Source organism: Fukomys damarensis, unplaced genomic scaffold (assembly GCF_012274545.1).
Source record: "Fukomys damarensis isolate Sample0158 unplaced genomic scaffold, DMR_v1.0_HiC HiC_scaffold_27, whole genome shotgun sequence".
Lineage (NCBI taxonomy): Eukaryota > Metazoa > Chordata > Mammalia > Rodentia > Bathyergidae > Fukomys > Fukomys damarensis.
In genome coordinates, this window is record NW_022900939.1 from 7,124,957 (window position 1) to 7,140,220 (window position 15,264).

The 15,264-nt window shown below is 50.4% G+C and overlaps 1 protein-coding gene across 1 annotated transcript in view; it reads left to right on the forward strand.

Annotated features, from left to right (window-relative positions):
- The first annotated feature begins 996 nt into the window (after positions 1-996).
- The window catches only part of Syt13 (synaptotagmin 13), a 33,108-nt gene continuing 18,840 nt past the window's right edge, over positions 997-15,264 (forward strand). The window contains exon 1 of the mRNA XM_010612495.3: positions 997-1,417. Within this exon, the coding sequence (XP_010610797.1) occupies positions 1,235-1,417 (183 nt within the window). The 5' untranslated portion in view covers positions 997-1,234. The remainder of the gene's footprint in view (positions 1,418-15,264) is intronic.

Below are 15,264 nucleotides of genomic sequence, written 5' to 3' on the forward strand. Positions count from 1 at the left end.
ATCATTGGGAATTTGTACCTTTACATGACAATATCTTGGGGGTTTTTTGTTTGTTTGTTTTTTGTTTTGTTTTTTGTGGCACCGGGGATCAAACTTAGGACCTTGCACTTGTGAGGCAGGTGACAGCACCACTGAGCTAAATCCCCAGCCCTCTTCATCCTTATTTTTTCCCCATATCCTTGCTCTTTCTTCCACCATGGGTGGTTTTTATGCAGGCTGAAAACCTGGAGGGTAGGACCAGGCAGGATTCAACCTGCAGATCAGCAGGAAAGGTCTAGCTGGAGAGGTCATGGACTGGGGAGTTACCAGTCTCCTGGGAATTTGTGGATGAACTCCTGATAGCTATTCTTCCTGGAGTTCAGCCTGCCTGGAGCGCACCCAGCTCAGTCCAGCTGATGTTTGCTGAATCAAACTCTGGTCTTAATGGAAAATGCAAAGAGCACTGTTGCCTTGATCAGACTTCCCCATGACTACAGTTCCAATTTTTCCCCCACACCGAGCATGCTTTTTTTCTGAATCAGGTGTGTGTGGTTCGCTGGCATGGCTGATGCTCTCTGTCCTCCACAGGCAAGTCCTTTTGAGTGTGGGCTTGAGCTTGGGTCCCACACGACCCTGTTCCCCACTGTCCCATGTCCCCTTTGAGCCTGGCACCTTTATCTATATATGGATGAGAATCCCCCCTGCAGATCAAGTGAAATAATCAAGGTGAAGCACAAGGTCGAACCAGGGCAGGGTGCAGATCTCATGGAAACACTGTCAGGATCTGCACCAGGACTCTGGATGGTCTCAAGCATCTCTCCCTGCAGGAAGCCTCCTCCGCAGGGGAGCTGGGCCATCTGCAGCTCCACCTGTGTGCAAAGCTTGGAGGGTACCAGTCTGACAGCCTCTTTGCTGTCTCTTTGGGGGAGAGAGAGGGTGGCGAGCAAAGGGTTAACAGCCCGGGAAAGTCACAGCCTGGCTCTGAGCCCTCCTGGTGCCCAGCTGGCCCTGCAGGCACGCAGAATGGAGGACGGCAACCTTAAGGGAGGCTCCTGCCCCCCGCAGGCTGGGATCCCGTTGGGTAGGAGTCCGGTCACATGTTGCTGTTTGACAAGGCTCCTGGGTCAGCCTCCTGTCTGACGTCCTCCCTGCCGCTGCCTCCCTCCCCGCCCCTCCGCGCGCTAGCGGATCAGCGGCAGCCGCTGGAAAGCCGCCTGGCAGGAGCTGGCGGACCGAGCCGCGCGGAGCCCACACCATGGTGCTTTCGGTGCCTGTGATCGCGCTGGGCGCCACGCTGGGCACGGCCACCAGCATCCTTGCGCTGTGCGGGGTCACCTGCCTGTGCCGGCACATGCACCCTAAGAAGGGGCTGCTGCCGCGGGACCGCGAGCCGGATCCAGAGAAGGCGAGAACGGGGGTGCTGCAGCCGGCCCAACAGGTGAGCTGAGCGGCCCTGGCCACAGGGTCACCTGGGGATGTGGCCTCTCCCTCTCTCGACAGGGTTGGTTTGGCAGGGGCGGGGACAGAGGACGTGCTCAAGAGGGGCCGGAGGGCCTGGGGATGGGGGCTTGAAGGATAATTGGAGGAGAGGGTCGTAGGGGCTGCGGGAGTGGGACGGCAGAGGGTCAGGGCAGGGGAGCACGTTTAAAGCGAAAGCTGTCAGTTTCATGAATGTGAAGTACTCCACAGAGAAAGGTGCTTCAACTCTGTATGTTCACCAGTGAAGTCCACTTCTTATGGGGAGTACAACTGTAGTCCTTTTTGTTTGTATGTCTCTGCATGGCAGAGACTGAAACACTGTTGTGAGGCCCTTTTAGCAGAGAAGCCCTTCAGACCTAAGGGAGTGCCTAGCAGCTCTGAGTGCACACAGGCCTCCAGAACTCTGTATAAACTGCGGCTTAGGAGAGGCTGGGAACACGGACTGTGGAGAAGGCGAGATTTGCAGGATCCAGCGGGCTGGGGGAAATGGGGTCCATGCGCGGGAGGAGGACAGTTGTGGGGCTGGTGTAGGACACACGCCACAGGGCTGGGAAGAAAACCAGAGCTGACTCCTCCCACCCTGTGTGTTGCCTCCAACCAGGGAGCCTTGTGCAAAGGACAGGGGTGTCTGGGGCCTGCAGAGACCCCTGAGTGGGGAGGACCCCACGGGACCCTCCCCACCCCTGCAACCCTCAGCTCCAGCAGGGGCTGCTACAGCAACCCCCAAAATGCCTCTGGAGCCCCCGGACACAGGAGCTCTTTTCCCCCACACATGTGCTAGTCCAGACCCCCTTTGGGCAGGAAAAGGCCTGTGTCCCCTCAGCCCAGGGCAGCAGCAGGTGACAGAGGGGTCTGAAAGGTGGCCAGACTTCAGCTGTGACTCCAGCATGGGCTCTCACATGGCCTGCGGAATGTCCCCTGGAGAACAGAGGAAGGTCTTGCCAGAGTGCTTAGGGGAAGGGGGTTCCTTAAATGACCCCCCCATTCCTTATAGCTCTTGCAATTCGGGAGCAGCACTGAAGTCTAGAGCTCCACCTCCCTCTTTCCAGTCAGTGATTCACAAGCTCCCAGGACCCAGCTGTGTTGACCACCGAAAGCACGAGGAGCAGGGGACTGGCTGCTGTCCTTGAGGCACTTAAAATCCAAGCAGGGTGACACTGACACTGGTAAACAGGAGCCCTGGGCTGTGCGATGTTGTCGGGGAGAGGTCTGGACATGGCATGGGTGGACATGGGTGGGCTCCCCGCTGGCAGGGACTGGAGGGCTTCTACCAGAAGTTGTGAACAACCCACCCCTCAACCTGATCTCCTGCCCAAGGGACGCTCACATTGCTGCTTCGCAGTGGTGGCTCTCGGTGTGTTGTCCTCTCCCCTTCCCAGGGAGAATGCTAGGGACACCGTGGGTAGGATGACTCCTGGAGGAGTGGCCCCCTCCCACCTCTGTCTTACTGACCACGTGCACTATGGCTGATCATCTGTGAAAGCCAAACCAGACTGTGTCTGTCCCCTGCCTTGCTCTCCCACAGCATCTCAGCAGAATAAGCTGACGGTGGCACAGCACTGGGCCAAGCACTGCTCTTAGTAGACTCCTTAATGCATTTAACAACCCAGCAGAGGAGCATGGGCTGATCCGACTTAACGACTGGGAAACAAGTTCAGAGAGGGCAGGCGACTTGCCCAAGGCCTCACAGAGACTTTTTAGAGCCTCAGCTCTTGCTGAGCAGGTCTGATTTTGAAGTCCGTATAGTAGCTTCTCTACTCCATTCCCTCGCCTGCTTGATGCATCTTTGATGGCCCAGGATGTCTCCCTTCGTCTGCTGTTTCAGGTCCCCTGGATTTATGATCACTCTTATAATACAGCCAGATCTGTCTGCCCTGTCTTGTTTCCTGCTGGCTTTTTACACAGATGGCTGCTTCTCACCCTTAAGGCCTCTTGCCCATTGATACAGGGAACAAAGAATCTCCAATTGCCCTTTCCCATATCGTGTCTTCCCAGTTCTTTTATAGGCCTTGTTGCAACAGGATGTGGCTTTTCAGATTCGCTTACTTGTATAAGATGTATTCCCATCTCCCGAAACGAGTAGGGGTCAAATAAGAAATTGGTGACAAAGTCGCCTGGCAGCCCAGCCTCCTGCTGGCTGGGGCAGTGTCTGGCTTCTCTCTTTACATGCGAGTGGCTGCACTACACCTTTGTAATGCAGTTTGCTTACTCTGTAAGGACCTGAGCAATACTTGTCGGCACGTGGCACCTGCCCCCTCCACGTCCCCTCACCTGTGTCCCTAGGGAGGAGGAATCAGGCAGCCCAGGGCTGAATCCATGGGTGTGAATATGGTGACACTGATTTGCCATAATGTGCCCAGCCACTGACCCAGATAAAGTAAATAAAGAAAAGACAGCACAGTTGATTTCAAAGAAAGTCCACAAGGCAGTGTGCAGGCGATGGCACAGTGGTGTAAGTGGCACATGTGGCCAGGGAGGGCCAGAATCAGGAAGGCTCTCTGGAGGAGATCCTGGAGAGGAAGGCTGCACAGGTGGGGAGAGGGCTCTAGATTTCTGCAGCGCTGGCAGAGATTTCCGGTGTGATCTGTGCCGGTGAAAACTGGAATGTTTTTAGGGTACCGACTCTGCCCGTGTGTCCAGATCTCACGGGTTGCCTTGCTGGAAAAGTTCCTTGAATTCATTCATAGGCCAGGTCTGGGAATCTGGTTGCTGACCCTGCCTGGCTGCAGGAAGTTGACCTTCCTAGTGATTCTGAAAAGAGCTCTGAAACTTTCCCAAGGGATCTACACTCGCCAAGGGGTCTGTAGATTGAGATAAGAGGTTTGTGGTCTTGAGTAGGAAAAAAAGTCACATCTTTATGCTCATTCCTCCTAGCATATGGAGTAAGTGACAGGAAGATCCCAAGTTCCAGCCCAGCCTGGGCAACTGAGCAACTTAGCAGGAACCTGGCTCCAAATTTTAAAAAGGCTGAAGATATAGTTTAGTGCAAAAGGCCTTGAGTTCAATCCCCTGTACTACAAAAAAGAAAGAAAGAGAGAGAAAATAAATATACACAAGAAAAGCACAGTAGCATTGTTAGTCCCTGTGACTTCTTTCTCAAGGGAATCATACATGGCTCTGGAACATGCTACACTTGTTGCAGTTAAATTTCCAAGTATCATTGACGCTCATGCGTCATTCTAAATTATGGCATTTAATAAAGTCCCCGCTGGATCTGCTTAGCTAGTGCAAGCATAAAGAAGCACGTATGTAGCTATTTTGCAAGCTGATCTCATTAGATATTCCTTTTTAATGTTCTATCTATCATTTTCTGCTTTTTCAAGCATTCAGAGAACTCCTCTAGACAGGGGAAAAAAAAAAAAACAAACAACTGTGGCACACAGAAGGTCAGGAACCTCTGCTATGTTCAAGGTGGTGGGCGAAGGGGAAGCCCTTGCTAATAGTTCCCTTTCCCGGCGCCAGTGGTTTCCAGCTTGCAGTTCTTTGCTGTTCTTAAACATACACCCTGGACCTTTTATGCTCCCTTCTTGGGCAGCCCTTTGTTGACTTCAAGGGATTTAGTGTCATCACTCTGCCCTTTCCCGGTCTTGGTCTGGCAGGGTCACCAGGAACCTCCCTGTCGCCAGCCCAGCTCAGGAAGCTTGCCAGGGACCAGGTGGTTTGAGCAAGGAAACAGACAGGAAGCAGAGTAAGGGTGATTACATCTCCTTCACTGATTGCTTCTGAATTTATTTGTGCAGAGTATCCAGACACCTGACTTTTTCCCCAGAAACTTCTCCCTGTGTGTCTGTGCAGTGTCCTTCAGCCATTCCTGGGCCTTTCAGAGAAAGTCTCATTCCCACCTAAAGAGCTGTAGAGAGATAGCCCCAGCCCTTTCCCCCAGCCTAGAGCCCTGAAGTTCAATACTTAGCAGGAGTTTGGTCTCATATTCAGAGTTTTCCTTTTAGCATCCTTCCCACACGGCACTTACCTTGTTGTGACCGTAGATGGACATTTTCAAGTGCCCGCACTCTCCAGGAGGACCCTGGTGCTATCTCCAGGAAGTTTACATGTGGGCCAAGGCTTTCGCAGGATTGCTCCACCTGCAGAGTGGTCACCATGCCTTTTCCATCCACATCCCCAGGTCGTCCTGCTACATGCTACCCAAATTATAAAACCCTAGCCTCCTTCCAACAGACTTGGGATGCCCGATTGGCTTTCGATGGAGCCCTCGTGGATGGATTCCAAGTTTTATGAACTGATATAAGTAAGTGCTGAATTTGTATCTAGCAATACATGTTGTATTAGTCAGCTTTCAGTGTGCTAGGTTTCAATTCCTGTCAACTACAACTTAAAGGAGGAAAGGTTTGGTTTGGCTTATAGTTAAAGAGGACTCAGTCCATGGCCCACTGGCTTCAAGGCAGAAGCACCATGGCCGAAGGGTATTGTGGAGAAAAGCTGCTCAGTTCATGGTGTCCAGGAAGCAGATCAAGGGAACAGCACCAGGGAGAAAGGGGCCAGGGTCCAAGGTCACAATTCCATGACCTACTCAGACACATCTAACAGCCTGCTTTACTATTCTGCTAGGTGTTTCTTAATCCAATAAAGTTGATACACCAGGATTAATAGTCACATACATACACTGGTCTTTTCCCCTCAAGATCAGGACTGTGTCCTTTGCTTTCCTCGTATCCTTTAGCAATGTCTGGCATGAAGCTAAGCACATGATAACCCTTCAAACTGTGTTTAGAATTGTCAGGCTACCATGTCTAACCCTGAGCCAAAGGGAGGCACAAAGGACACTCGGTCAGAGATCCCTTTACTTGGGACGTGAAGCTGTGTATGATTTCTGGTGTGACCCTGAGAATAAGTAATACCTGGGCAGAGTGGGGCCCCATTTGAGCTCTGCTTTTCTAGTGTGTTTTCAGCTTCTGTGCTGTCAACGTAGTCTGTGCACCTTGTGCAAATTCACCCACTGTCCAGTCACAACTTGTGTACTTTCTCTGCTTCTTATACACCAGCAAGGTATATATATGAAAAGCTATCATCTTGTGACATGATGCTTGTGAACACTGAGTATCAGGCCAATCTTTATTACCAGGAGGACTTTTAAACCTTGAAAGGTGTAGGGGTCCCTGACAACTCTCTGCTGTCTGTCTTGTGGTCACCTCCTGCAGCATAAGAACAACCTCCTGAGACCATCAGTGATGTATTAGCAGCCTCCTACCCCTCTTCTTAGACCCTGAGGACACCCCACCCCATTTGTCTTCATTGTGCTTGTAGGAGTAAAGGTGAGCTGAGCCCAGGGGCTGTGTTCCATGTTAACTATTTCATTCATTAAAGGTTAATGAGCATGTGCTAGGTGTGGGACACAGCCATAGAAAGGCAGACATATGCTCTCCCTGGGGAGTGGGGACCCACACACCACAGAGTGAGCCTCACCATGAGCATATTGTAGTGTTGGGAAACTCTTAGCAGGGAAGTTCTCACTTTCTGTCCCAAACAGCTTGCGCCAGTTCAGGGTGCTTGCTCTCCTTGGGTCTCCTGGTCCATCAGAAATCACAGGAGGCCATAAGAATTGCTAAGCCCTGCTAACCCCACTTCTGGAACTTATTCACGTCTGAGCTTCTGTATGGTCTGAGCTCATAGAATTATTATTTACTTGTTTATTTATTGTTTACTTACTTAACTTTGATCCTAAGCAATGAACTCAGGGCCTCCTGTACCTGCTGTAATGCTCTACAGCCTTTGAAAAGATTCATTTCTCAGCTTCCTGTTAGCTGGCCTGCTGACTCATAAACTCTCCCATTTATGTAAACAACAATGAAAGCTCCATTTCTATAGGGTAATCAATAACAAGGGTAGTGCAGCTAGCATTTATAGCATTCTTCACCTGTGCTGGCCACTGTTTAAAGCACTTTAACCACATTAATTTTAATTCTAACAATGAATGAGCCTATGCAATATGCATCATTACTGTTTTCATTTTATAGATGAGAAAAGTGAACCACAGATCATTTCAGTCTCCTCTTCAGTGATGGAGCAGGGAATCACATGGAGGGAGTCTGGCTCCAGAGCCCATAGTTTGGATCACTTGGAAGAATTTAGAAGAAAAAATTAGTAAAATACATTAGTTAATAAATGGGCTCCTGTGTGTCCCAGATGTGTGAGGGTCTATGTACCTGCTTCTCTGCCAGTCAGTGCCTGAAACCTTCCCTGGTGCACTCATAGCTTCCTAGCCTTGAGCACCCTGGCTTCAGGCACAGGTGCAGCTCAGGACCCTCCAGAGAGATTTTACACAGTAAACATGTTTGGGCTGGTTGCTTGGCAACAGGGAAGACAGTAGGAATTTTTCACCAAGAAATTAGCATAGTTTATTTCAGGGAGATGAGCAGGGCCCACCGGAAACACTAAGTCCTATGAAACCCTCAGCCAGTGGACTTCTACGTCTGTGTCCATCAGTCCTTTCCCTGTGGCAGGTCCTGACCTGTCATATCCCCTTTGCCTGCCCTAGCTTCTCCTCTGGATACAGCACATAGATAGATAATTGAGGCGTGTGGCTCTTCTCTTCATGGAATTGTAGGGCACCAGCACCTTTCCTTAGCCCTGCGGAAAATATTGCTGTATCCTTTTGAGAGTTTCAGAGGCTGGCATGCGGCTGTCACCTTCCTGGATGCATGATTTGGATAGCCTCCTAGTGGCCAGTGTCTCAGAGCTCAGCACTTTCAGAGCTTCCCTCTTCACATGGGAAACCGTGCTTTGAGGATGGAGGAAAAAGGCTTCACGGAGACAAGTCCTAGGCACCAAGGCTTTCTACACATACAAATCAGACTCATCGCCTGTGCATACTAAATACCTCCATAGGCAATTTATTAAGATGGAATGAGCTAGCAGAGTGCAAAAGGAAAGGAGAAAGGAGGTATTCCTTCCTCATTTCCTTCTACCCTTCATCTGTCCTTTCTCCCCTTCCTCTCTTCATCATGTTTACTGAGCATATACTCTGTGACTGGGACAGTCCTATGGGGTGGGAATCCAGTAGTAACTGCCCCTCTCCAGTGATACAGTGAACAGCCCCCATAAACCTTACAGTGCACTGTGAGAGATCAAAGTGAACAGAAGCAGGGCACAAATAAAGTATCAATGTGAGATGGTACTGATCCAGTCACAAAGGTCAGGAGAGGCTTTTGTGGACATTGATGGCCCAGCAGAGAGTTGGAGTTGGAGGATAAGCTAACCAGGGCAGTAGGGAGGGGTGTCTGGGGCTCCACTCAGAGGAAGGAGATGTGCAAAGGTCCTGGGGCGGGAGGAAGCCTAGTGGGGCTGAGAGCTAGGTAAAGCCTGCATGAGCAAGGTTCTTTCACTCACACCTGCACCAAACATTAACGAATCCTCCTATGGGGCCGTGAAGCTACGTATGGACGATATGAAAGTTGAATTCAAAGCATTCTTGTATTGAGATAAAATTCACACAAAACTTACCATTTTAAAGGGTATGAATCAGTATCATTTACTGAATGATAAAATATTCACATTGCTGTGCAACCACACAATAGGCATTCAGTTCTGTTCTAGAACATTCTCTAGTTCTAGAACATTCTCTAGTTCTAGAACATTCTTTCACTCCAGAAAAAAACTCTGCATCTGAGTAGTCACTCTGTTCCTCCCTTCTCCTGCAGCCTCTGCACCCACTAACCTGTCTCCTATCTCTGTGAATTTACCAATTCTGAACATTTCATATGAAGAGACTCATACAAGAAATGTCCTTGTGTGTCTGGCTTTTTACACTTAGCATGTTTTTCAAGTTCCATCCATGGCCTAGCATGTGGCAGTGCCTTATTTATTTTTGTGTCTGAAAAAAGTGCTACTACACACACACACACACACACACCTTATATTGTTTACCTTTTTATCCCTTGGTGGACATTTGGGTTGATTCCACAGTTGTGCTGCTATGAATATGGCAGCCAAGTTCATTCTTGTGTGATTATGAAGTGAATATCTTCTCCCAGTTCATTCAGGTACACACCTAGGAGTTGCATTCTCTCTCTTTTGGTCACTCTATATTTAATTTTTAGAGGAATTTGACACACTGCTTTCCCCAAAGGCAGCACCATTTATATTTCCATCAGCATAACCAAGCGTTCTAATTTACCCACTTTTTCCCCATCATTTATTTTCTTTCTGGGTCACTGCTACTCTCGTGGGTGCCAAGAATATCTCTCTGTGGCATGTTCTAAGTTTAGTAAAGATTTATGTAGTAACAAAATAATTGTTAATATATGGTATTCTTTGTATAAGGTAGGATTTTTTAAATTGATGCACAATAATTTTACGTTTATGGGGGCACAGTGTCATGTTTCAGGCATCCCCTGGGGCATTTATTATTTCCTTTTAATGAGAGCATTCATGAACCTGTCATCCAGACACTTTGAAATATTCAATACATTAGTTGCTGTCGTGGTTTGATCTAAGTGTCCCCCAAAAGCTTCTTGTGTTCACAGGTGGGGCTTCTAGAAAGCTATTGTATCATGGGGTGCTACTCCACAGTGGATTAATTAACCTGTGAGTCCATAGCTGTGTGTGGTAGCAGGCGGGGCCTGGCTGGGAGAGGAGGTCACTGGGGGAGTGGCCTACAAGGGTGCAGCTCCCTCCTTGGCCCCTCCCTTTTCTCCCTCTGCTTCCTGGCCACCATGACAGAATGGCTTTTTCCTTGCCATTCTTTCTGCTATCTTGTTTCTGCCTTGGAGCCAGCTGACCATGGGCTGAAAACATGAGCCAAAATGAACCTCTCCTCCTCTAAGTTGTGGCTGTTGGGTGTTTTGCCCAGCAATGGGAAAGTGAGTGACACAGAACTGTAGTGATTTCACTGTGCCTAGAACACGGCAATATATTCCTTCTTATAATTGTAGCCTGTTGGCCAAGTTCTCCTTATCCTCCTGTCTCTCTGCCCTCCCCAGCCTCTGTAACATAGTTCCACTCTACTTCTGTGAGATGAATTTTTTAGAGCTTACACATCTCAGTGAGATGATAGGGCATTTGTCTTTCCTGGTCTGACTTATCCACATTGTCACAAATGACAGGATTTTGCTGCTTATTTCACAGCTGGGTAATATTCCATTATGTGTATATTTCACAATTTTTAATTCATCCATCCATGATTGGCTGTTGAAGTTGATTCCAAATACTGGCTATAGGACTCTTCTTTGACAGACTGACTTCCTCTCCTTTGGACGTATACCCAGAAGTGTGATTCCTGGATCATGCGGCGCTTTTAATTTTTTCAAGAAACGCCCCCAGTGGCTGTGTTAACTTTCATTCTCCACAACGGTGTGCAAAGGCTGTCTTTCCCCACATCATCACCAGCACTTGTTACCTTGTTGTTTTGATAATGATCATTCCAACTGGAGGAAAGTTGTTCCTCCTTGTGGTTTTGATTGGCATTTCCCTGATGGTTCATGATTGTTGTTGTTGCTTTCTCATTCTGGGACTCAATACCTGAAAACCAATAAATTAAAGGAGGAGAGGCTTATTTTGTCTTATATTTCTGTTCATAGTTGGCTGGCTCCATGGCAGGGCATGGAGGAGGAGAGCTGTTCCTGGCATGGCAGCCAGGAAGCAGAGTCAAGGGAGGAGCTGGGAATGGAGATAAACATTTCAGGGCCAACTCCATCATGGCCGGCCTCTTCCTCACAGCAGGTCAGCCATAAGCCCCCCAGGATCCAGTCACCTTCCAAAAGCCCCACCTATGAGCGCTTGAGGCTTTGGGGAGACATCTAGGTCTAAGCCGTAACAGTAACGTCGAGCATTTTTTCACATTGCTAGCCGTGTGCGTGGCTTCTTTTGAGAAATTATTTAGGACTTTTTCCCACTTTTAAAAAGGACAGTTTGGTATGTTCAGACTTTCATTTTGAACACACTCGTCCATCACTGGCAAGTTTTTAACCAGCATTCACTGTCTGTGGTGAGCGCTCATGAGGGTGAATCCACGTGGACAAAGAGGAAACCCTGTGCAGCTCAGGAGTCTCAGCGGAGGGCAGTGGGCAGTCTCCTGACCCCCTGCTCTTCCCAGCCAGTCAGCACCTGCTGCTCTGCCCTGTGAATATGGTGCCCTCTATTGCTGTCCTCTTCCCCACCCTTCCCCAAGCTTTGGCCCCTCAGGGTCCCCAAGATGAACTCATTACTGGGGGCCCTGTGATTCCGGGTCCCACTGAGGCGTGGTGTAGCCTCTTTCCAAATCATTTCCTTATGTGTGGGCATTGCCAGGCCAGCACAATGCTGGGAGGACCTTGGCATCCTCAAGCGCTGCTGTGATGCTCACACACAAGGTTTCTCCCCCAGAGACCCCCCCAGTGCTAGTTCTTCAGGTAATGAATGCTCCCATTGCCTTAGATCATAGAAAACCCTAGGCAATCTACACAGTGCCAGAGTAAGTCGACTGGGGGCTTGGGCGGACAGACTTGGCCTGCATTATCATTTTTCCCGTTAAACTAATGGCATACAAATGGCCGCCTTGTGGAATTTACTAGCCAGCACATTTCCGGGAACACAGTGCAGTCAAACCAGCGGCGCACTGCACACATGACCACAAGTAAGACAGCTGGGAGAGAGTCCTGTGGGAATTCTGGGGCGGTGAGTCCTCGACACAGATGGACCCTCCGGTATTTTGACGTCTTTCCCTGACTCCCCCACATACTTCTCTTAGAAAGCTGAGCAGGGCTTCGCAGATAACAGAAGTGAGGAGACAACTCGAATGACAGTGACAGAGGCTGGGAGAAGATGAGGGAGGAACAGGAGGGGATTTTCAGGGGCTGCTGCCTCTCCCTGCAGCCAAAATACAAATCCCAGGCACAGGAAGCCAGGGGAAGGCAGAGTCCTCTGGTGCCTCTCTGAGCTTTCCTCGGTCTCAAGGAATCAAGACAAGCAGGGACGGCGGCAGCTACAGCACTGAACACAGGGCCTTCGCACTGAGCTTGTCCCAGCCTTTTTTTTTTAAAGTTTTTATTTTGAGACAAATTCACTCTGAGTCACTAAGTTGCTCAGGCTGGGCTCAGGCTTGCAATCTTCCTGCTTCAGCCTCACACAGTGCTGAGTTTCCAGGCATGCGCCACCACACCTGTCTAGCCTCACTTTTTGTGAATGAGAGCTTTTCGGTCTCCACTTCCGGTCGCTGCTCCCTTGGTAAACTATTAGAGGGAGGGTTTCAAGCCTTCAGCTGCGACGCCAGCCCATAAACCAAGACACACACACATACCACGCCCGGAAAGCCCACTTTCCCATGGAAACGCACCCGAGACTCCCAGGCGGGACTTGCTGCTGAGAACTGCGTCACAGGGAGAGGTCCACTTTCAGAGGCAGAAGGACAAGGAGGCTGCTTTTGCATTCGGTGGAGATGGAGGTGTGGTTAGAGAAAGCAGTTTCGGGCTGGCAGGAAGAGATGAAGGGGACAGCATTTAGACGGTGGCCTCCTTCCTCAGAGCAGGTAACCAGCTTCTCCCGGTTCGCTCGCATTTCCATCCGGGTCCTTCATCTACAAGGAAGCGCACAGCTCTCAGAGAGAGCCCAGGAAGGCAGCCGTGCCACTGTAAGAGCAAACGTCCCCGACCTACACACCTGCTGCAATACGTCATCTACTGAGCCTGTCTCTTCCACGCCAACGGAGTGGGTCAGCAGCCTCAGAAGAAACACACAGACGGAGCTGGAGACCTGTCCTTAAAACCTATGCAGTTCAGGCTGGCTTTCAACTCAGTATGTAGCCCAGGCTGGCCTTGAACTTGCAGTGATCCTCCTGACTCAGCCTCCTCATTGCTAGCATTACAGGCATGTGCCATTACGCCCAGATCTTACAAACATGTTGAACCCCTTGTGGTGGATACATAATTCCTTATAAAACATGTGTATGCTTATGTATCGTATGTATATTTCCATTAGTACGTCTTGTATTTAATAAAGCATACATGAACATGCCTTTTGAAACAATAAAATGAAAATAAATTATAAAATAAAATGCCGTTATGTTTACACCATACCCCAAATGGACTACCTTGCCTACCTGAGTGGCCTGCGGTGAGTGGCATTTTACTAGGTAGGGCACAGAGGATAGGCCCTGTGGCCAGAAGGGTCCCCCGGGAAGGACCGAATGAGGTTCAAAGTGAGGCACAGGAGGGAACGATGGGACGTGAGAGGTGGGCCCGGGAGCTGCCACATTTGGGAGCAAGGGGAGCCGCTGAAAGGTGTCAAGCAGGTGTGAGTTGGATCTGGGTTGTGGAAAGGTCCCCCGTGTGCTAGGTGGAGAAGATTGGACAGGGAGAACAGAAGAACTGGAGAGAGACCCTGGTGGCCCGGCCAGTGTGGTGACAGCGGTTTGTAGGAAACAGACCGGTTTTGTCAGTGGGCCAACTGTGAGCTTCAGGAAGAGAGAGAGGGGTCAGGACACGACAGTGGGTCCCACCGATCCAAAAACATGGGGGTGGCATTCAGCAAAACAGAAAGTTTTGCCCAGGCTGGGCTTGCACTTGCCATCCTCCTGCCTCAGCCTCCTAGAGTGTAGAGTGAAAGGTTGATGCACCTACAGTTAATATTGGGGAGGACAAGCTATCAACAGCCTGTTACAGCAGCAGCCCTGTGCCTCGAGGTGCTCCTGGAGCCCGGGAGTGTCCTGGGTCTGCAGCCTGTGACACCCACGGAGGATCCAGCCGAGGTATTCACAGCGGGAGACAATGCTTTGCTCAACAAGGGGTTTGGACTCTGAAAAAGTGGGTCAAGGCTGCTACAGGGATCCAGGCAAGGTCGATGCTGCACAGATCATCCTGGGGTGGTGCGCCAGGGACCTCATCAGGAGCTTAAAAGGGTGGTCACGCCTGCAGCCACCGCCACCAACGGGAAACCCTGGGCTGATCGCAACAGTCAACGAAAAGGTGACTGGGCCTGTGAACGGTGGGAAAGACCGCGCTGTCCTTAAAGGACCATGGCAGAGTGGTTTGATCTCCAGCTGCAGCTGAGCAGCAGCGGGCGGGGCACAGGGGGTGAGCCCACCCCCCTCACGCGTGACTACCAGCCGGTGACAGGACTTTGCCATGACTTCGTGTGGCCACCTGCTGGCTATGTCATTGCCACTGAACTGTCGTGCGACTAAGTCCCTTAACACAGAGCATTGTGCCCAGAATCTGCGAATGTCATGGGGAATTGAACATTTGAGGAGGGAGAGCCGGACTGGAAACCATCTCCACTGCAAAGCCTCCCTGAATCCTCCTGCCCTGACCCAGCCTACCTCTGCCTCACTTCCTGCCAGCCCTGACAGTGGCATTCATGGGCCTGGAGTCAGCCCAAGGGAAGCCCTGCTGGCACAGGGGATGGTGGCGGGGAGTTTATCCCCCGCCCCCTCCCTGCCAAGTTGCCCTTTTCTTCAATGGACAGCTCAGCTCCTGCCAGGCAGCTCTGTCTCTATTCCACCACCCTGGCCTGTTTCTGGTGACCTTCAGGATGTCATCTGTGCCCAGCTGTTCCTGGCCCCTCAATACCCACCTTTGAGCGCTGGGTCCTTAACCATCCATAGTTCTGTAAACATCTGCTGAGTGGCACCCTCCTCATCATCCAGATCGATTAGCCATGGGGCGGGTGAAACCAAGGTCAGGGCACTGAGGGTGTGTGGTCTCGTCTGATTGGCCAGCAGCAACCCAACGTGGAGGCTTTGGGCTTAAAACCAAAGTATAAGAAGAATCCAGTGAAACAGTCCCTGTCCTGTTGTGAAGCCACACTTTGCAACTCGGCTGTTTCAAACCCTCCAGGGCAGAAACCACTGGCAGAATCCACCTGCCTGCCCATCAGAGG